This window comes from Anopheles marshallii, chromosome 2 (genome assembly GCF_943734725.1).
Source record: "Anopheles marshallii chromosome 2, idAnoMarsDA_429_01, whole genome shotgun sequence".
In the NCBI taxonomy this organism is placed as follows: domain Eukaryota; kingdom Metazoa; phylum Arthropoda; class Insecta; order Diptera; family Culicidae; genus Anopheles; species Anopheles marshallii.
The window spans coordinates 72,307,021-72,330,067 of NC_071326.1; the positions used below are offsets into that span (position 1 = coordinate 72,307,021).

Genomic DNA, 23,047 nt, shown 5'->3' on the forward strand with positions numbered 1-23,047 from the left:
AAAGCGTTTTCGGTGTAAAAATAAAATAAATACGAAAATGATTATGTGCCATGGTCACGTTTCGCGGTTGCATAAAAACAAAAATTTTTAAAACGAAGTACTCAAAACATTGTGCTTTGTTGCACATGAACGATGTACGAAAAGGCAAACAGCAGGTTGTTTTTCTTTCAAAGAGTGTTAGATAGATTATTATATTGTAGCATATTTATATTTATAAAGCAAGACTATTAGTCGTAGTTGATTAATTCGAGTTCGAAACTCGACGGCTAGACCTTAGTAAAATGGTAACTAATATTTTAAAGGTTTCCTTATCGAATCGAATGTTGCCCTTTCGTAGCCTTTCTTCGCACACCGCCGGAGACTTGTACACGCGCTAATGTGTGGCTGCCCATTTTGGTGATTGTTTCGGTTCGGTGTTATCTAACACATCACACCGGAGCGATTTTTTTTATAAGAAAATCAAGAAAAAAAGAAAAGGGGTGCGACGCATCCCTTCTTGTAACATAACATCTCGATCAACGATCGGGGGTGTGCTGATCTTTCTCCCGCCATCGTCAATCGTTTGCCGTTAGCGACATTTTAAACCCGCTCTTTCTGGTCATCATCATCATGAGCAAGATCGTTGCCATCTCAGCATGGCTATGGGTACCGACCGTGAAAGATGTGGCTGAAATGGGTGCGATCGTCTACAAAAGCAAAGGGAAGTAGTAGACCAAAACACTCTCCCCGTTCAGGAGGAAGTCTCATGCAATTCGGTTGCTGCAGGCAAGAGCTGTTGGTAAAGATGATGCGATAATCGTTCGGCCGCCCGGTTTGGGTGTCGATTTGCCTGAGACGAACGCCGCGAACCGGCTCACCCACTCGGCCCTCGAAAATGATCCACCATACTCAACAGACATATATTATCGAATCACGAGCGAATTAGCTGCCCGTTTCGTCGTTGTGTGGACGCGCACCGACTTTCACCCGCCCCGCACGGGGCGACGGGTATGCCGGATCGGGATGGAAACTGGTCCGAACCGTCGCCGTGTGTTTTAATGCTTGATGCTCGGGAGGCATACACTTTCGGTCGTGTAATATGCTCGATCTCGTGCCGCTGCGCTGCTATTGGAACCGATTTTTAATCGTTTTGGGGCAACTTTAGCCGTTGCTGCCGTTGTTTTGCTGGGCTCTCGTTTGTGCAAGGGTAGCCGAAGATGAATGACGTCCCCTCACCCCTCCTTCATCTAGAGTCGGTGGTGAACCAAACCCGATTATTAGATCGAATCGCAGATCGTGCATTTCGATGGAGTTTTATATGCTTACGTTTGCAATTGGTTGTTTTGTTTTGGACTTTTTTTTTATTGACCGCCACACCACACTGTTACGTTACCGGGTCCGGGAAAATTGCTACATTTGTGTGGGCAGGCGACGTAACTGGTAATTGCGATGCATAAATTCCATTCGGTTTTTTGGGTGATTGGAACGGATGGATCATGGTTCGGATAAACGACCGGCAAGGTAAGATTTTCCCATGAACGGATTGAAATTGAGGTGTGTTTGGAAAATACGTAATACCTTAACATGCATTTAGAGAAGAAATTTAATAGCGTAGAAATTGTGCTCATTCACCGAAAGAGTTTTAAAAGCGCAATTACAATTTCACGTGCCGCGTGTTGATAAACGATTGTTTGGCTCATGAGAGGAAGTGTTGATGTGTTCGTTTCACTTTCGTTGTAACGTTATTATTGCCCAATAGTAGTCCTCCTTTATGGGCGATCTGATGTTTTGATGGCCTAGGTGCTGGAATTCGACACGACAGGACCGGTATCGAACCTTGTTCCCTCTTATGCAATAATGCCTTTTCTCTCTCATCGAAGATTAATTAAACCACGAGATTTTCAGATTATCTGCAAACAATTGAGCCAGGTAGGGTTATATCACCCTGAATGACGCCTTATTTGATGTGGATTCTTTTATTTAAAAAAAGGCCTCCCGACCTAACCAGCCCTGCCAGTTTGTATAGAAAGCTAGTAGCGAATAAGTTTCTAAATGTCAAAACGTATACAAGTTGAAGATATCATAGACCAAACAGGGGAGTCCCCGACGTTAATACAGCGTACTACGGAGATTTTTGTATCTTGAATATCTGGGTATGTCCAATCGTTGTACTTAAAAGTTATTGAGTCATTTAGTATTTCCTGCAGCATTTTGGAGAGAGAATACTCACTCTCACTATATTCACTGAGTACTTCAATTTCAGAATTCAGAGTACCAAATGCTAGATAACCTCAAATCAAGTCTCTCTAATCTGAAAACTGATGGGACCGCTATCTTAGAGCGACTTGCAGCTTTGGTAAACAAAAATACTGCGACGGTATACCATTTATGTATTGGAAGTCTTCAACCATACTCTGTAAACGCAGCCATCACTGCAGCTGTCATTGGCAAACCCCAAAATACGGCTACCTTAGAGAGACATTGGTGTACACACATCATGTGCAGCTTAGAGAGTGCTATGTTAGGAAGACTTTGCAGCTTTGAGAGACATAAAATGTATTGAAAATGAAGGGACTGTCAAAAATGTTCATCCTAAGTAGACTTGCTATCTTTGAGAGGTACTACCCTTAGGGAGACTTGACTGTACCATGTGTTTATGTAACAATTGCACTTGAATTATTTTCCTCTCAGATACTTTTACTCAAGAAAGTCTCGTAGAGCAACTGTTCGCATCTAGGTTCGTCTCCACCTTTCCGACAATTATGACGGAAAAACAAAACCAAACCAGTCCGAAACAAAAGGAAAAACAACACTCCAATGGAAACCGGGTCTCTTGGCGTATTGCTACACTTCCACACACCTCCCGTACCATCATTAAATCATCTCTGTGGTGGTGTGGTATGATTTATACCCACCGTTGGGTGCGCTTTTTTTCGCTTTCTTTGCCACATTTCTCCCGTGTCAGATTTTAGTGTCCGAGGATAAAATGTGAAGGAACTAGAGCGAGACATAGAGGGACCACGATTCGGGTTCCATCTTTTCCCGTCCGTGTTGATCCTCTTACATCAACTGTTCCCATATCGGGAATGCCCCAGTATGTGTTACTCGTATAATAATCGTTTATATATTTTTCTTTTCATTATTACTGTTACTGTTGTCGATTGCCATTAGGTTCATCATTTTCCACTTTTCCGGAGTTGGTGCATTTTTTCATTCACAATTTTATCAGTGTCAGAGAAAAAGAGCAGTAGTAGTCACCCATCGCACTTTTCCGTGGATCGATCCGCGTTGGCGCGAGGTGAGATCTGCCCATCATTAATGTGAGGGGGGTGGAAACAATCCATCGCGTTCTGTTGCCATCTGTTTGTTTTCACAATTTCACTGCCTTCATTTTGAATCACTTTATCCTCGTTGTGTCGTAAACGTATAGATTTTTTTTTGCTGCATTTGATTATTTCTGCTTGCTCTAGCGAGGGCCCAACACCACCGACCACTCGATGATTTTGTATATCTCTGTAACAATATGAGAAAAAAACACAACAGCGAGTCAAGTGTTTTGCGGGCATGTGCGTTGATGAGGAAGTACGATGCTTTCGCGCGTTGTATTTCGTGTCATGTCGATGTGTAGCACTAGCTGGACAGGTCAGCGCGGGAAGAATAGTAATATTTAGCAGACATTTTGGGTAGCATCTTTGTACGTTACATGTTGCGAGTTTTGTTGATAACCTTACACCACGACACGGTCCGTTAGCTAAAGAAATTGATATTTTCTTACAAATGCATTGCACAACAATTGTTACGCTTCGTTGTGGTTGCGCTTCACTGGTTAGACGATGTTTTTATTATCGTTGTAAACAAACCCTTGAAAGTGGCATTGGTTAGCTCGCGCATCGCCTCTCCAGACAGTGTGCGGATATCGTTGATTTATGGTGGTAAATTTTTCTTGCGCCAAATGACTCTTTAACATTCAGCCGGTTGCTGCTAATGAAACAACCCGACGCAAAAAACCGCGCCCCAGCCAGCGGCAGTGTCACGAACCAAACTATGAGATGCAAATGCGAAGTGCGTTGCGAAGAGTTGACGATCACCCATTGCACTTGTGTTGTTTAACTCTTTTCGGGGCAGCTAGTTGACAGGTTTCACACTATATATGTTACCGCTGCGTCTGCGTGTTTGTGGATGCCTGGTGGTGCATTTTGCTGATGATAGTGCAGCAATAGTTCACCCTCGAGGAAAGTGTCGCCGGGAAGTGACGGAGCTCACCGAAGCGAACACCTCGATTGACGGACGGCAGCAGCAGCCACTGCTCGCGAGCACACGCGGTGATGATATGCAGTTCGAAGTGACAAGGTTGTTTGTTTGAATGTCGGGGCAGTATGTGTGAGCGCACGACGGGCAAGTTTCGCTATCCCGAGATGCAGGCACCACACGGTGAGAAATAGTGCACCGTGTTAATGTGCAAACACATGCAGCGCACGGTGCATTACACGCGATGCTGAGCGTCTTCGTGTGCAGTTGGGGGGGATGCAGCGTGTCTCCACACGAAACGGGGCACCACTTTCCCCGCCCGCCAGGATATACGTTCGGGGCAGGGAATTTCGTTCGGTGACGGTTTCGCGCTGACGTCAAACTCTGGTGCGCGTAATCTCGTGCTGGCGCCGCAATTTGTTCGATCATTTGTTTGTTTGTTTGCCGTAACCGCTGCGCCGCCTGTCGGAATGACTGCTCGACTGCCGATGTGTGTTGTGGAGGCTGTGTGTGTTGATTGGGGATATTCGAGGAACCTTTACCTGTTAGAGCTTGTAAGGGCAATCGTGTATCCTACCTGTGTGGGTAGGATTTTTGAGTAAATTTGCCGCGCATTTGTTGGAGGTCAAGTTTATTTCAACTACTGAACTGAAACAACTTAGTAAAAATGAAAATAGGGTACGGTTTTGAAGATCTGACTGCAGATTTGATCCATTTAGATAATATTAATGATACATTTCCTGAAATGAGTTGTAAGTTTGATTGTTGTCAAAGTTGTCAAAGTTTGATTTACCTATTGAATATTATTGAGCTTCAGAAATTTATTGAGAAGAATCATTCATATGAATCTTAAATTATTATATCTTTAAAGATAATATATATCCAGTGATCCAAGAATTGAGAGATAATGATTCTTTAAGGTACTTTGAATCTTCTTGTGGATAAGGAGTCGTGCATCTTATTTAGTCTTGACGATTTATTGTTTTGCCTTTTCCTTGTCAAAGTCGGTCGGGTTCTTCTAATCTGTCCTATCTGTCAACCGACTGTACAAAACCTACTACGAATACTAAGCGTTCAACGGGGTAGACTTATGTGAGACTTTAACCAGAATGTCAGACGCATTGGGAAATTATTTTCCACATGTCACCAATATTTAGCGAATTGGAACAGCTTCTAATTAAATGTTTTGTCCCCGAAAGTGATCCTTTTCTTTCATAATTCTCTATGCTGCAACTGTAGTCTTTCGTTGAAGACATGTTTATAAGCAGCAGACAAGCGTCTAATGCAAGATAATAAGACATGAGCTTTGGCATCTTTTGGAAGACAGTTCTACCCTCAGAGCTCACCAAACTAGGGTCGCAAGAAGACTTTTGCAGGTAACGCAAAAATAAATTTCCCAAGATATTCTGCATCCTGTTAATTCTACCAATAAGTTGATTAAAAGTTGTGATTCCCATGAAAGATGTCTAAATCCTTGGAGATTTACAAATCGTTGGAGAATTGCAGATGCATCTGTCATTGAGTTGCTTCCTCGCGTTACTTTGCAGATTCATCTCCCATATCAAAGAATCAATATAAGGCGTAGATGTTAAATTGACAAGCGGCCATAAATCTTTAGAATTTCATGCATAGTTGGAGATTCATGATGTGTTTGAGGTTCTTGGATTACTGGGAATCTTAGAATCTATGGAGCATGGAGCCAATCTTATAGACCCAATATAAGTTATCCTCTTCCATTGGATATGTAACCGCCGGTGCAGTAGATACGGTACAAGAAAAACTGTAAATGTTAAAATGTATCTTCGAATATTTCATTTTTAAATTCTTCCTCATTACGCTCTATCCGGGTTTGATGGACGATCGGAATCGGAAGTGAAAGTAGCCAATGGGTTTTATGACGCCCGGAACGAAGAGGGTGTGGATCCGCTAACCCAACGTACAGCGCCAACTGCTCAATCTTTAACGCGCAGCAGTTTAGCACATAGGGCAGTGCATTGGCGCTCACCAAAGCGTAGCATATTTCACTTTCATTTAAGCAGGCAGCTTAATAGCGCTCGGTTCCAAAATGACGATACTGTATACTACACCCCAGGGGTTAGGGTGGGTGGGGGATGATTATTGCATCGTGCCTTAAAACAATCACAAAACCTTGCGAGTGCGCGCGCGCGCCCTAGCCACTGCTCCAGCGAAGCGTCAAATCAAGGTGAGCATAATGAATGAATAATGTTGCTGGGTGAGTTTGCCAGGGATTGGAGGAATGCGGAGTAGGCACGGGTAAATGGCAGTTAGCCGACCGTCGTAATCATATCGTTCCTTCCTCTTTCTCTATTTATGGGTCATGAAACCCGTGACCCGGCGCGTGTAGTGGTTTTGGTCGCAATTGCATACCATGGACATCCGCCTCATGGCTTAAACGGTTTCGACCAGCTCATAAACATATTTGTTTGTCGCCGTTGCAAAACTTTCCCTTCACCACAGTTGCAGGTTTCCGCCTGATGATGGGTTCTGAACTTTCTAGACCTTCGCACTTTTAAGCTACTCCCAGGCTAACCAGTCACATGGTTCGGCCAGGGCGCGAGGTGTTTTTAACCATCTACCGGAACGGCCAAAATATCATGGTTGTGCTAAATTTTTCCCTCCCGGTGCCGTGCGGCCCCTCGCTGTCTGCCTCCGATTACTACTGAGTCGCCCAAATCTATTGTTTTGCGGCTGCGCATGGGTATGCGCCGTAAGCGGCCGCGCACAATGCCAATCGCTGAATGCATTCTGTTTTCATAGCTACCCTCTGTGCTTTATGCAATTTTTAGTAGCAGAAACACCAATTCTGCAGCAGCGGCCGCGAAGTGGGTTGGATGGGAAAAGGCAAGAATTGCACCTCTAATCTAAAGCCCCCAGGCCCGGTGTCGATTAATATTGCCACGGTTCGTTGAATGAGGCCGTCTCGCGTGCAATGCACCGCTGCCTTGTAGTGGAAGGTGTTTGGGTTTTGGGGTTTGAAGCCACCATTCGTGGTACATTCCCGTGCAAAATTCCTAGTAGCCTCAAAAGTTTCATTTTCGTTAGATCGATTCGGATAGCGAAAGAAGTTGAAGCGAACCGTGCGCGTTGCCTTGCAAAAGAAGAAGGCAAGCAGTATGCGGCCCAGCGATGATGCCAATGGACATAATTGTTTCGTTTAAAGGCTGTAATGCTCTGCGCTTCGGCTATTGCCCGTCACCGTGGTAGATGTATCTATTTATTAATTGCATAGCATTTTTGTGGTGTTTTATGTTTCGCTATCCTTTTCTTTTATAGTTCGATAGTGTTTCACTGTGCCCGAGCATAGCAATAGTTTTACTGTGGGCGCACGAGTGGTGCAAGAATTTGTAGAGCTGTCCATCTTTGTTTTTTTTTGGGTTTTGATTTCGTGTTGCTTTTATGCGTCCGCCGGTGTGTCGATGGCATCGTCACGGAAGGTTAAATTTGGGTTACGTAGTGAAAGTGAATAGGAGATGCATTGCAAAATGTTTGTTTGTTTGTTTTTTTTTTTTATACGAAGAAACTATTTTCAAGGTGTACATAGGATTGCGATATGAATAGCTTTATATTTTCTCTTTATTATACTTTTTTTTTCGATTTTTATCAACTATGTTCTTCACAATAAGTTTAAATTTGAAAGTTTCAAGCCTCTTTTCATATATTGTTATATTTTTCGATTTTTTAAATAAAACTGGTTTATGAAAACAAATGCTGCAGCTATGTGTAATGGCACCCCTCTCTAAAGCAATTCTATTTGTTCTATTTACTTTCTTCTCTCGCATAAAAATTCTGCATCATAAACACCCAAACACACACGATTCAACTTGTCCCCACTTAACTCGTGCTCAACAACTATCAACCGCCAACTATCTCACGTCTTGCCCCCTCGGTGTGTGTGTATTGCTAACAAAATGTCGCCATCGATCGGTTTGCTATTTGAACGATTATGCCGTAAACAATGGGAAAACATGGTTCGCTACAAACACGGGTCAACAAAAAAAAAACTTCTCCGCAACATTGGAACATAACAACAAAACAATCGCTTGCTTTTACACACGCGCAACTCAAACAAAATCCATCAATGCATGCGGATCTGTTGATCGCGCACCACAAAACATAAAACATGACGGAACTGACACTGTTTGGCGTGGGGTTGAAACATGCTGTAAAATTAAACCAAACAAAATAAAACAAAAAAAACCGTAAATATATCATTACAAATTGGGCTGACAAATTTGTGCACATCGAACGACATCGCCATTTCGGTGTAAATATGGTCGCATTAAAAATTGTTCCATTGCGCGTACCACAACCACACATCACATCACATTAAAACAGGCGGAAGTTCACGTAAGTTTGGATGAAGCAAAATGATTGTTTTGCAAATAAATTGTTACGCGATACGTACGGCACCTGTTTCGGTTTGATTTGTTTTATGGTTTCATGAAATGGCTAGTGATGTGTTTCCCCTTTATTTCGGCAAGTTTGTTTTGTTCTTCCCCTTTCTTTTTATTTTCACTGTTTCTGATTGGAATGCGGTTCGGTCGAACAATTTTGCGTTCGTTTTTAGAGTTATAGGTTTAGTTACACAATTTAAACGTTCCTTAAGTTCATAGACACTGTTCACATCTAAAAACCGGAACTAGATACAGCGGTCTTGCACCTTTCACCACACACGCTCGAGTATGTGATCTCAATTATTGGTGATCGTACAGTAAAACACTGACATCTCTATATTTGTAATCCCTTATCTGTTCGGCTATTCTAAGTTTCAAACAAGCATATCTTGCAGTTGTGTCTAAATACAAACATTTATTGACACACGCTCTTATATCCCTTGTGATCTTATAATGCATGCAGGTTAGCTATTTAGCCATAAATTGGATAGTGGCGTTAAAACGTATTTCAGAAGAATTACCTATGTCATTAGCAATAATTTCCTTAGATCTTTGTTGTCTATTGTACAATTATTAGCCTCTTATTTGTTACGCGTCTACCAAGAAATTTAAATTTCACGCTGTATGTTACTTTATTTCTAGTAGATATTGTAAATTGATATGTCCTTCTGTCTATGCTAGTGATCTGATTCAGTCTTAACTGAGTGAAGTTCTTTGAATTATCACGGAAAACTTTGGATAATCCCCTTCAATCACTCTTCGTCTGTAAATCTCTCCAACGAGTTAAATGAGAATGAATGAATTAGATTTGGTTGAAGGTCTTTGCGACGACCTGTAACGCACTCACGAATAATACCTCTCCAAAGTGTGCGTTTAAGAGTCAACTCATCTTTACGACCCATTCAATCTCATTCAACGCACTTTGCTGAGGTTTTATTCCCATCACTAGTGTGTGTTCTGTGTGTATGATCTTTGTATTGTTATCCTCAAGCGACTAGCAAATTGGAGATGCGTTAAAATATATTTGCAGCAGCATCAAATGATGTTCCACTATCGAATACGCTATTCTGGTCGACGATGTTTAGAGTGCATCGTGTTGCTACTGAACAATCATTACACCAGTCATTTTGATACTTACCGCTGGCGCTTTACGAACGAAATGATACATAAAATAGTAGAATTTGATCTTTATGTGTTGTTACTTTTGTCTTTGTACTAGTGATTGTCTAAGTACGTACAGGTCCATATAGCTTCCCAGATATGTCTTCTCGCTCTGTAGTTTGTTTCTCGGTAGTAGCTATCTGCTTTCTGTATTTTGAAGTCTTAATTGATGGGCATCTTTATCACTTCGACATCTGTCATCTTCTGTCCTCTTTACTGCTTTATTCTCATGTCTTTCCTCTATCGACTCACCCGATTTCTTCACACTATCCAAGCGTATTTCTATCGTTATTTAGGTGATGTTTGTATGAAACTTTTGTATACATTCGATAATTGAATTCGTTAAGTTTATGGTAGTTTAGGAAAACCGAGCAACCGACTCGTGTATATCGTTTTTGATTCTCATAGTAGTGTAACCTGACGTTATGGTTGATGTTACGTTGTGTTATCGGTCCCCTTTCGATTCCATCTTTCCTGAACCATTGATTCATCCGCTTTCCGTTTGTATATACCCGCTTACAGGTGGCGACTAAAATAATGAAGCAGATGATTGAACAATTCACCGCCTGTGATCTGTTCGGGCGCGTCAACTATGAGTATTATGCACGGGTAACCGGGCGTGTCCTGCGAGTGCAAGACGAATGGATATGCTCGTTTCGTTATCCACCACCGCCACGGGGCAAAACAGCACAACAGCATTATGCGCGTAAGTAGTGTGTGAGACAGTTTATGGTTTTTACGTCCGAACGGGCAGCCTCTCAATTGCATTCGTTTAACCGAAGTAAATTGATCGTTGGCTGTGTGATTCAACGGAATTGTGTGCGAGTGTTTCTTTATTTTTGCATGTAACCATGTAGAAGTAAGACAATGTTTTCGATTTCACTTTTTGGTAGTCTTATTTTTGTGTTTTTTAATATTTAATTTTTCTTTCGATATGCAAATATTTGTTTCGGTTTCATAATGTATTTTTGCGACCGTCAGTTAAAAACACTCGCCCGCACATTTCCGTACGCAGTCTTTACAATCATAAACTTACTAACTGTTTTTGTTATTTTAACGCTCTCTTTCTTCTTGTTTCTTTTCATTGTTTTATTTCATTTCATGTTCACCACTCGACTCATTCATGTTTCTTTCACACATGAAATATCTAAATTTGGTTTCTTTCATTTTGCTTCTGATGTGGAAACATTCTGTTTTCTGCAATACCAATGCTGCAATCTGACATAATGGAACAACGTTCTTACTGATACGAACTATTCTGTGCTGCAACTTATCTTTCGTGTGTGTTTGTATGTGTGATTTGTTTGTGCCGCGCATATTCACTCTACTGCCTTGACAACGCCTGGAATATTTGGGGATCATCGCTGTTGTGGATGTACTACAATCAAACTGGACGGTTGACACACCCTTCTGATCGATGGAAAACATCGTGTTGATCCTGATGGACCGTCGATCACGCAATGTGATGCAGTAAAACTAGCTTTAGAGACCGAAAAAACCTGGCTACAGTGTGAATGTGAACGATGGGGTCTAAGTATGTTTCCTGTTTTGTTTTTTGTGTTTCATAGGCTAATCTTACATTTTTGGAAAAAAAATATTTACGAATGTCGAGAGCATTTTGCTACCGTCCTCTGACTCAAAACATTGTTTGCGTTTGTCTTTTGTAGTGCTTTTTTCTGTAAAAATATTTGCTTGTACTGTGATTTACACTGTCACACATTCGTTAACGATTGTTCCTTTTTTCCTTCTATACTTTTTCGAAACGCACAATTACACTGTGGTGTGAAACATCTGCCTGTGTCCGCATCCTGGGATTTTGGAACGCTCGAACGTTTATGGATGTGCTGCGATTGATCTGGCTGTGGCGCGGGTGTGATACAAAACAGTCGCTCAGGAGGAATCGCATTCAACACCGGCCCTATTGACCACGGGCGGTCCGAACGTAGGTAACTCGGCTGTATCTCTCGGCATCATTCCAGAGCACTCATTGCTTGAATCATGCGCTCGGCTTTCTGTGTCGCTTGAAGGCCCAGGGATATTCAATGTGCAAAAGTCCAGCTGCTCCTCGTCGTCCCATTCGTCATCGTCTAATACACGGTCCGGTTCGCAGCATCACATGACCATGGACGAACTGCGGGCCGTTAATCGGTACGCGGAAAGTACCAAGAGCCTTTCCTACCTGCCGCAGGTGAGGGACAAACTTGTTATCATGTAGTATGCGTGCGCTCGGTTTGAAACCGCGGAGACATGGATATGTTTAGTTCTTCGTGTAGCCTGCGCCAATACCTTTCCTTTTGGTTTGATTATTAATTTGTGTGTTTTTGTGCTGCCACGAATTGATGCGGCCGTCACTGTACGCTGAATTACACTTACACAATATCTTAGAAATAGACATCTTTACAACTACATAATACTACTTGATATTCACACATTCCTTTGCTGCTTTACACTACATTGCTTTGGTTTGACTTATTATTATAATAGAAAATAAGGAAGACGCGCGGCACTTAACTACCAAGTTTTTTTTCTCAAAACATAACATAGCTAGGATCATAGCATAGCATCTATTCTTGTCTCTGATTGATTTTCTTCTGCGTTTGTCTAAAAAAAATGTTTACGTTAAAAAAAAGTTTCATTTCGAAAGGATCATATGCTTGGGTTTTGTCTTAACGGTCTTTTCATGTAAATAGCAACATTACAATATAATATGGCGGTGAAAGATAAATTAATATTAAGTGCGAGATGCTTTCTGCTAAAACAAATATCAGTTAGGTTCATACAAATGTGAGTAACAAATTTACTATGCACAAATTGACCAACGCTTTTGCGGAAAGAGGGAAAGGTTGCGATCGCCGGATCGCCATGAAGAGATCAGTATATGAACCCGAAGATTTGCGTATAATGTAGTTTTTTTGCGGTAGAAGGGATCAAGTACACTGATGATCGTTGGTCATCGGTATTTGGATTACATCGGTATCCTTGCTACACTATATCTCACAAGTATGCGATACAGTATCGGTAAGCTGTAGCTAGTAGAACGAAAAGCGTACGGTAGTTGATTCGAACATTTTTATTCTCTTTGACTTACACACATCCATGTCACATAAATGTCGGGTCTGGTTCAGTTCGAATCTTTCGGTTAATGTTTGCGACGGAAATGAGATATAGACGTAGATAAGAAGGAATTAAAATATGTTAGAGTAGTGGTGGAAAAGGTTCGCGGAAAACTCACATGAATGTAACGTAATATTGTAAAACCACACTGGAAATACTAACAAACGCCACAAAGATCAAATGCTTCACTAGCGATTTCGATTCGATTCGCGGTTCGATGTAAACCAAATTATGAGCGAGTATGAATCGGCTGACCGATCGGCTAGTAGCGAAAAGTTAAGCAAATAGTACATGAAAATTGTGTGCGGCATACAGTTCAATATGATAAAGGAAGTTACTTATTGTTCACGTTTCCTGGAAAATAATCTTGTCCAAATAATAAAACAAACATATTTGACATCGATAGGAAGCAGCAATCGATTGATATTCGCTAATACAGCATACATTAATGGTCTCTGGGAATATATTTTTTTCCATTCTGTTACGAAGCTGGATGAAAAATGTGGTAACTTGTTTTTTTTCTAGTTTAATTGAATTTTAATCAAATAATTATAATTTCTCTTTGATTTATGTTTTAAAGAGTGAATTTTTATATATCTTAATTTTACAATTGTCTGCTACATTTTTACTGTTGCTTTTCCATGTTGTTTCTATGGAAAACAAGACATATTTTGAAAATAGAATCAAACGTTGGCAATAAGCCTGGGGAAAGGATATGGGTAAATGTTGGAATTAAGGTTAACTGTTATCTTCATGGTTTTTTTTCGTTATGACAGTATGGCAATTCTTTTATTCGACAAAACATCGTGTATTTGTTTCATCGCAGCCTGAACACGCTTTCTTCTCGATGCAGCCAACATGTGACACGTTATGTTCATCCTATGTATTTCCATTTGTTCGTGTTAACAATGATAACATTTGCTCTGTCGCTGATTTGTTTTTGTTTTTGGTTTTTGTTTTACTTTCTTTACCCTGTATAGTATCACTAATCCACCCCCCAACCATACTGACAGACACAGACACTGTTAGCAAAACAAATTATCACAACTTATAGTGCTCCGCAGTAGAGTAGAGCTCGGCATGTGGCTGGTTAGTTGTTTTTAAGTACATCACTCTCTATCGATCACGTAAGCGTATTTGTTGAGTTATGATAGTACTATCGGTATAGTTTGATTGGCTGCTACAAAGCAGTGTACCGAAGGTAGTGTGAAATTAATATGAACTTTGTGTCCTTTTTTCTTTCTCTCTTTCTCCTATCGTCTGACCTTCACTGATCTCTCCTTCGACGTCCTTCCGATTCTGCGATGTGTGATGATGTTTGACGATGGTACATTTCCAAACTGATCTTTTGCGTATCAACAACCCTTCTCTCCATTGTGCGACTCGCGTGTATCACCTCCTTTAAATGAACGATATTGTATGGGAACGATCTACAACGACATATACGATGTGTCCGTACTGTGATACACGGCATAATGGATTTGCAGGTGCACGAACGGCAAGCGGCAAGGATGCGTACCAGGTCCGAGTGGTTCCTGGGGGCACGGGGCAGCTCGCTAGAACTGTGCCACGACGGTACCGGCTCGTTGATTCATCCACAGATTGTCACCTCGACACCGATCCCGGGAGCGATCGGTCACGGTCACCATCCGCATGGAATAATCGGTACCTATGCTAGTATAGATAATTTGAACGATGTTGATGTTAACCAAGACCATGAGAACCACCATCAACATCACTGTCACTACAAGCAATACCATTACAATCATAACACACACGATCATCATCCACACACACCTCCGGAAGTGCAAATGTCAAGTGATCCTCATTCGCCTCGCTGCACCGCTATTAATAAAGAACACTTCGCTGCACCTAGTGCTAGTAACAGCAACCGAGTGTGCTTATCAAACGATCGTCATCCCCATGCATCTAATGTCCCTTCAGCCTGTGGGAACTCTTTGTGCCTCCCTGGGAAAGAGCATCAAACACAGCACAATGTGTCATTGGAAAAGTACGTACATCCTAAACATACGGATAATGAAAGGCTCGGACACCTTTCCGACGAGGATAATAATTTTCCAACTCCGCCCAGCATGAGTACCGACGATGACGACGATGATCTGATGATGATGCGTGACGAGATCGATGGGGACGAAAATGACTTTGCCATCTCCCAGAGCCATCATTTCGATATGCGTGCCGAAAATCGACGTCGTCGTCGGCGACGTGCCTTGCTGCGGCGCAACTCGTACGATCGGATAGTAGAATCGGGATCGTTTCTGCCAGGGGACGGATCCTGTGCGAAACCAACCTCTTCTATCGTTACCCACGCACGTCCTATTGGCGATGTACCAAGCGGATCCGGTCTCTCAAAGCGCCCAATATCTGCTCCAACCCCGGGAGAGACAAAGAGTAAACCCAGACCCCTGCCACCATCCGGTCGGTCACGGGTAGAAGAAGGCAAGCATGCCATGACTAATCCTAACAGTGTTGTTGCCGCTTCTACCTCACTCAGTAAAGCCACCACCACCACTCCTAATCCATCCTCCCGGCGTCCTTTGGTAGCATCGCCAAATGATAGCACGCTCGCTGGCCGCAAGAGTCATAAACGGCGCAACAGTAACGTCAGTCAATCGTTCTCGGTCGGAAACGGAAATTCTACAACGCTTTCGCGCCAAAGCAATCTTTCGATGATTGTGTTTTCGGTGTTAGATTTTCTGTTCTAAACACACAAACCCCGACGTCGATGCGAAAGTGTTTGGAAGCGAAATGCAATGAGTTTTGCACGAGCAGGAATGAGAATGAACGTGGAAGCGAGCTGTGTGTTTTTTTCTCAATTGTTTCTATTGTATATTAATCGCACGTTACAGATTAATTGTATGTGTAATTAATGTGCGTAATTATGTTTTAATTTTATTTGATTTTTATTTGTTTTAACTTAGTGAATGATAGCGAAGGTGACAGGAATTGAAAGGATAGATGTTTTTCGTTTAACCAATCAATTTACTCATGATTTCACAAAAATTATATAAAATGATAAGAGGTATATTATTTATTCGTCTATTCGTTGAAAAAAGATATATTTTAACTACCATCAACTAAGCGAAAGGGAAAACAATGAGCACAACATGACAGAGAGGGAAAGGTAGATAGTAGATACGTTTAAGTTGATTTGTTTTCTATTGAAGAATTGTTTTTCCTGCAAAACACCCTTCCTGTAGCGCAACATAATCATACACATTATAAATGTATTTCCGGGGAGTTACCACTGTCTGTGAGAAGACCGATCTTGGAAAACACCCTGTTAGCTTTATTTGCTCTGTTCATGAGTTCGCTGCACATTCCAAACGCGCTATCGCACATGCATAGTGCCCACCGCTAGTTTTATTATGCTTCACCTTAATGTGCATCTGTGTTTATATACTGGCATCGTTTAAAAATTATCAATTGTAGATCATTTTTTTTTAAATACCAATATTGATGATCAAGCACATCTATCTCGTACGTTTTTCTGCATAAGTTAAATACAGCCCCACGTTAGATCACGAAAGTGTGACAATACGCGTTATAAAGATCGGCAAATTTGTTATGTTGTAACTACAGAATATACAGCAACAGGCAGCGCAACGAAACTAATAATACGCGAGGATAATAAATGAAAGGAAGTTCCTAATTTTTGGTTTTAAAAAATATAATTTTACTGTTTGTGTTCTTATTTCTCCATGTTATAGGTGTTGCGTTACGGGCGTAGCTATTTTCCCCCTAGGATCGGCTCATTTTGCCAATCACACACGAGTGTAGTTTTAATTTTGGTTATTTTTTTTATGCTTTACACAAATACACGTCCTTGGAAATGAATTAATAGCATAATCCTTCAAAATAACTGCAGCAAGCATTTAATATCACGCAACAGTTTCCGTCAGACGGCTTTATTCTCAGTTAATCCCTGTTTTCGCGTGTACATATCTAATCCCCGAAGCAAAGGATAACAATTTAATCATGTTTGTTTATGCGTTACAACTAATGCCTTATCCCAATATCCGGCATCTTGCTGAGAGTACATTAAGCTTTAAGTTTGTATTGCAACTAAAATTTAAATTAGTTACTTTACACTGTACATCGTTTGAAAAAACCAACTGATACAGAACGAAAAGACACTTGTACCATTGTGTGTGAACTCATTCCCCTCTGGAGTGGAACCTCCTAGGTATGGCTATTAACGGGCGTGTGTTTTCTTTTTCTCTTTTTTTCTTTTCTTCTTTCTTTACTTTCTATCTTTCTCTATATATACAATCTCTTACCTTCGAATGATCGGGAAACGCTTTATCTTCTTCTGATGTTGACTGTTTTTTCTTTCTTTCTGTGAATGGAACACGAACCTAACTCATCCGTCGTCGATTTGTACGTGATATGTTGGTTTTCTATTAAAGTGTTAATGCTGTTACTTATAATAGTTGTGCTGCACATCGTGGCGCCGTACTGTCTCGTGCGAATAATAATACAAGTACTAAGCTAATTTTGAATGCCACTGCGCTGTGATTGATTGTGTGTGCGCGTGATGTCAGGAATCTTAACGGAATGGCAGGGTTTGAAGTTGTGATTATTGCTGTGTTGCGTTCGTTGGGATGCAGTTGATAACATCAGTGGTGCACATATTGGTTTTCTGATTTGCTGATTTGCACAACTTCCTGTGTGTTTAATCCACTTCGATATAGGAACTGGTGCTATGTGTTTTGTTTTGTTTTTGTGTTTCTTTAAACTTTTCTACTTTTAATGAAAAGTGGTGTTTTTGTTTTGTTTGCATCGTAACTTATGCACAATATTTGTTACTGTTTTAAACAATAGAGGTAATTTTTATTCTTATAATACTGAAACTGATTTGCTGTAAGCTAGTTTTTTTTGTGTTTTGTAGATGTTCCATTTTTGTTTGCATAGCTAGTGTTTGTTTTTGTTCACCTTATCTTTTCATGAAATATTGAATATGAGGATCTGGCATTGTTTTACTTTACGTGTATATCATCCGCATCATAAAAATCATCCACAAGCTGTTATTATGTTCATCTCAAAAGTTCAAAAACATTCCATTACCAAACAAAAAGTCATACGGTTTGATAGTGTAATTGACAAAAAGCAATTGAGAGCAGTGCAGTGCAGCGACACTAAGCTCTTCGGAGGAGTCACTTGAATTAGTTGCGCTTTTCGTTGTTTTTTGTTAGGAACATCATTCTAAAACAAAACTTTTCTCTTTTTTCTATCTTTCTCTCCGTTCTTCTGCTTTCCACCCCGTACCTTGTGCTCTGTAAAAACAAAACAAACAATCGCAATCCAACGCAAACGATGGTTCGTTGCCGTGTTTCTTGTATCCTGTGTGTGTTTTTTTTCGCTCCATTTGTATGCTGTTTTCATGTACCGTTTGGTGGAATATTTGTTTCACTTGCCGTTTTTTTATCCTGTCCGTTGTATTATGTGCGACCATAAATCCCCCTCAAAAAAAACCTACGTGGTCTATCCCATATCAGTGGGAAACGTCGGTTTGAGTGCATCCGCGGAATCGGTCCATCAATCGTCGGCTAAGCGTCCCAGTCGGCGCGGTGGATCCCGGCACGGCCATCTCCATCGATCCTCATCGCGGCGCAACAAGGAAAATGGTTCCTCGCGCTCGAACAGCTTTCGCAACAAGGCGAACGGTAGCAAAGGAGGAGCGAACTCGAACTCATCTGCCTCCCACAACAACAACAACCACGGCACTAACGATACGCTCATCAACAACAGCCTGGTGGTGGTACAGACGGTCATCAATAATAGTACGGCCGGCGGTTCGGTGCCAATGGTGCCGAGCGGCACGATTGTCGCTGGATCGGGTCGGGTACGAAAACAACGGGCAGTTTCGTTCGAGCAAACTTCAACCACCACGGCCGGCACGATGACCACGTCCAGCTCTGTCTCCGGTGGTACGGCATCCGGCATGGCCTGCCCCGTTACTGGCTGCAGCCTAAACCATCAAACGGGCGGAGTCGCTCCACGGAGCGGTGTCGTCTGGCACGAGTATGCATCGAAATCGCTGGATGAGAAGAAGCTGCTAACCAAGCAGCATAATGTGATGAGCGCAGCGGGTGTCGGTGACAGTACGGCTGGGGATGCGGCAGGAGATGTTCACGCTGGCGGTCGTCGGAGTATCGTGTCGGTCTGCGTGAACGATCGACAGCTGCTGGACAGTGATGACGACTGGCCCATGGTGGACCAAAGTCAGGCTGGTCCGCTTCATGCTCAACAACTACATCATCAACATCCCCACCCTCATCATCACCATCATCCATCGGCCAGCGTAGGTGGCAACGCTGGAACGCCGGGAACTGGAACGACAACCAGTAGCTCAGCGATGAGTACGTTATTGCATCATTTTAAACCGCCACGAATATGATTCTAAAAGCTCTTCTGAACAAGTTCTATGCAAATTTCCATAAGATATACTTCCTTACGTTAATAAAGAGCATCGCCTCGAATCACAATATAAGGAACTGGACATGACAAGAAATAGTTACACTGCTTTTCTTTCGTACTACGCAACGATGAAACTTTCGAAAGCAATCGAACGAGCCTACATACATAGAGAGAGAGAGGATCATCCAGAAATATCTTGACCATCATGCTAGGTAGTGTAGGTAGAGTTTTAGTAAAAATGTTCTGTGCATTAATGCTTTAAAGAATGGCTACCCCCTCTGGATTGAAGCAGTATCGATTTATCTTTAGTGCAAGCGATTCTTAGAGAGTGCGTTACAGATGTGAAAATCTCAGCCTTTCCACATCTGTGCCACAATTCTTTGTAGCACTTAACGAACGAATCGGAAATAGGGCCTATAGTTTGCTTTGTTTTGCCTTGCTAGTTTGTTTCACTTTAAAACGGCCGCTTTTGCGGCATTATCGCAACAACAAACAAAAAAAAACGAGTTAAACATTTTGAGATCCCCCTTTTTATACAAAAGAAAAAACTCTTATGATAGAAATATTATGTTATGCCGACGATCGATTATCTTCTGCAGAATCTTCGGAAGGTGAAGCAAGCCAAACATAGACTACGATGTAATTCGTGTGACAAAGCGATTTAAAATTCAGACTGTAATAGTGCAATGTGAGCGAAAACACGCATAGCAAATGAGGAAACGCAGCGTATCTATCACGATCATTAGTGAGGGCAGCAGCTAGTGCAGGTGTATCGTGATAAAAGTATTATTATGCGATCGAAATCGAAGCTCGATGCGATGAGTTTAGTGTTGTAAAATTACAGCGTACGTGCAGAAGAGATGGCAATAGGCAAGGTATGTGCCAGGACAATGTCTGACAGCGTGCGTTACACCCTGTGAATGAATAACTGAGAATCTAATGCAAGGGCGACGCCGAAGTAGCTGATGCGGTGTCTTGCATCACTATCGTTTATCACTGTACTGGCTTCGGCCCAGCGGAATAAGTATAAAAACAAAAAAAGCGTCACCGTTTAACAGCTGACGCAACCTAGAGATTAATGCGCTATTGTAAGCCGACGAATCTGTTCGTTTAAATTAAGATAGTATCGAATTCGCGTAAAATCATATATTTATTTGTTAAAATCTACATGGTACATTCCTAACGATGAGTAGCTTAACAAGCGAATCGAAGAAAGCACGAAGGATGGACGGTGCGATCCAGCTAAGCCGAGAAAAAGCGTTTAGCGTATGTGCGATGGTGTATTATATTGAAAAATTCTTAACGACGATCTGTGGTTCATGTAATAATCATTAAATATAGGGACGAGGAAGACGATATTGCTCAAACCGTCGTGGTTAAACAATTTCTTACATTTTGTGACGCGCAGGAGGTTACAAATATTAATGCGAAGGTGCATATGACACATCGAGGGTGTGAAAGCTTAACTGTATGCATTGCTTCAAAGTCGTAACAATCATCAAGAGGCAAACACATTTACCGAATGTACGTCTGTATTTTCTATGACTATCCACTTACGATACGCGCGAGTAGGGACTTTGTTTTTAAAAGGAAGAGTTAAATATATTTGTTCCATCTGCTGCGATCATGTAATGAATTTTCTTCGAATTTGTATGTTATTCTTTTCTTTTCCTATGTCGATAATAGCAGGAAAGTGAGCTAAAACGTGGAACGCACTAATGCAAAAGGAATAAAAGAAGCAAACCTGGCTATTGAATGATAAGATTAACGGAATGGTTGGTTTTGTGTCGGTATTTCGTCATGCAAAGCATTTCACAAAATGTATCGACAAAGCTGCGCACAAACAATTAAACTATCAAGGTTATAATTCTGTTATCACAATAACGCATGGTGAATGCAAGAAAGTAATGACATCCAGCAGATTCCGGCTAAACATTGCTGAGTCGCAAAAGGTTTGACAGCTCTGTAATTGAAGCAACTGCTAGCGCCATCTAGTAGCGCCGAAGCATACTGCAAAACGCTTCAACAAACGCTTGGTTTGTGTTTGAGGAAAATTTGAAAAGTGTGGTAACAGAACCAGTTTGTGAGTTCTTGTTTGAAGCAAGGTTTTGTGTTTACATAAGTAGACAGATAAAAGACAAATGTTCAGGAATTTTAACTTCTGCTTTTATGCCTCTTTGTGTCCAAGCACAAATTTCAGTGCAAAACAGAGAAAATTCGTTACAAGAAGCCGTTTAATATTTGAAATTGTTGGCTTGTTCAAAGATTTGTGTACTCCACCGAGCACGTGCGCAAATGCACGTTTACAATCATGGTTGTTTTTATATATTTTCTTGAACACTTTCCTATGATACATAAAGCAAGCTATAACGATAACACTGAAAACGTTAGTGGGGAAATTTTTTCGATACAAACTAATAAAACACAAATCGCGAAACAAATCGTTCAATCATAAATGTTACAATTTGCAAAAAATCAATGTGAAGAACCGCAACCGGAGAATGGAAACAAAACATAAATTAAAAAAAAAAAAACATTTATACAAGCGGAAGAAACGTATTTTTGCCGTATGTAGGATAGCCTAGCGTAGAGAGGAAAATGAATGGAAAGGTCGTGCGTTTCTAAAAAAACTGAACAAATTTTTCTTTTACGTGTTTTCACACAACTGGATCATGACGTGCATGATCGTGGAATAATGTGGGGAGTTGGTTTTTTATGGTAATTGATTTGAGCAGCCAAATTCTTTTAATTTTTTGTTCGATGAGATTTTTTTCTTGCAATATTCGATACATCTTTAAAGAAGTTTAAGGTGTTGGAAAGATAGATCTTAGGATGAATGGTGAAACTGAATCTAGGGAGGTATAAGTGCTACAGCATTTGTATTTTTTTCAAATGTTTTGAAATATTTTAAATTTTCACCACAAACATCCTACTTTTACGAAAATCCTACAAAATAACAGAACAATCCTACTCAAGAGAAGGTAATAAGATAGCAGCAACGATTAGTGCAAGCGATTTTTCGTTCCGACTAAATTGCTTTAGCTCGTTTAAATCAATCTCCGTACTCGATGACTTTTAATGAGCCAAACAAACAGTAAAATGGAGCTATATACGATGTGTCTGCAAGAGTATGAAAAGGAAATGGGAAAACGCACAAGCCGCTGCACAGTTGGTCTTTCCTTCTGTTGTGCGGTCGTCATTATGTGTTCAGATGAATTTGTGTTAGTACTTCCTTGTCGATCGCGGTTAAACCGAAAGCATGTGTTCAATGTATTACGCGTAGCACAAAACCGTGGCTGGATTCAAACAATGTATGATGTCTTTTTTTTTCGAGCGTAATGAGTAATTACTTTAAATTACAAAACTAAATCGTTCACAATGCACTGACAGAAAAAAAAACTTTAGTGTTGGGAGGTTTATTGTGAAGGAAGAGACTTTCCCGGTTGTCATCAATATCATCACCGCACAGATGATACTACGGATCACTAAGGAAAGGGGGAAAAAAGCAACACAGAGAAAAGCATAAATTTTAAACCCTTTACGATCGTCAAATAATAATAATAATAAAGCAGCGTATATCGAAACCAGTTTATTAATCTAAGACTGAATTAAGAAACGTAAGCGAGTTTGTTCTTTGTTTGACTGATGACGGGCTGTACGGTGGGATGTTCTAATCACCGTGGCAAACG

At 41.1% G+C, this 23,047-nt stretch overlaps 1 protein-coding gene across 1 annotated transcript in view; it reads left to right on the forward strand.

Annotated features, from left to right (window-relative positions):
- LOC128719286 (uncharacterized) overlaps positions 1-15,643 on the forward strand; it is a 33,424-nt gene extending 17,781 nt beyond the window's left edge. The window contains exons 3-6 of the mRNA XM_053812910.1: positions 10,326-10,509; positions 11,275-11,337; positions 11,690-11,991; positions 14,405-15,643. Of these exons, the coding sequence (XP_053668885.1) occupies positions 10,326-10,509; positions 11,275-11,337; positions 11,690-11,991; positions 14,405-15,643 (1,788 nt within the window). The remainder of the gene's footprint in view (positions 1-10,325; positions 10,510-11,274; positions 11,338-11,689; positions 11,992-14,404) is intronic.
- The last annotated feature ends 7,404 nt before the right edge of the window (positions 15,644-23,047 follow it).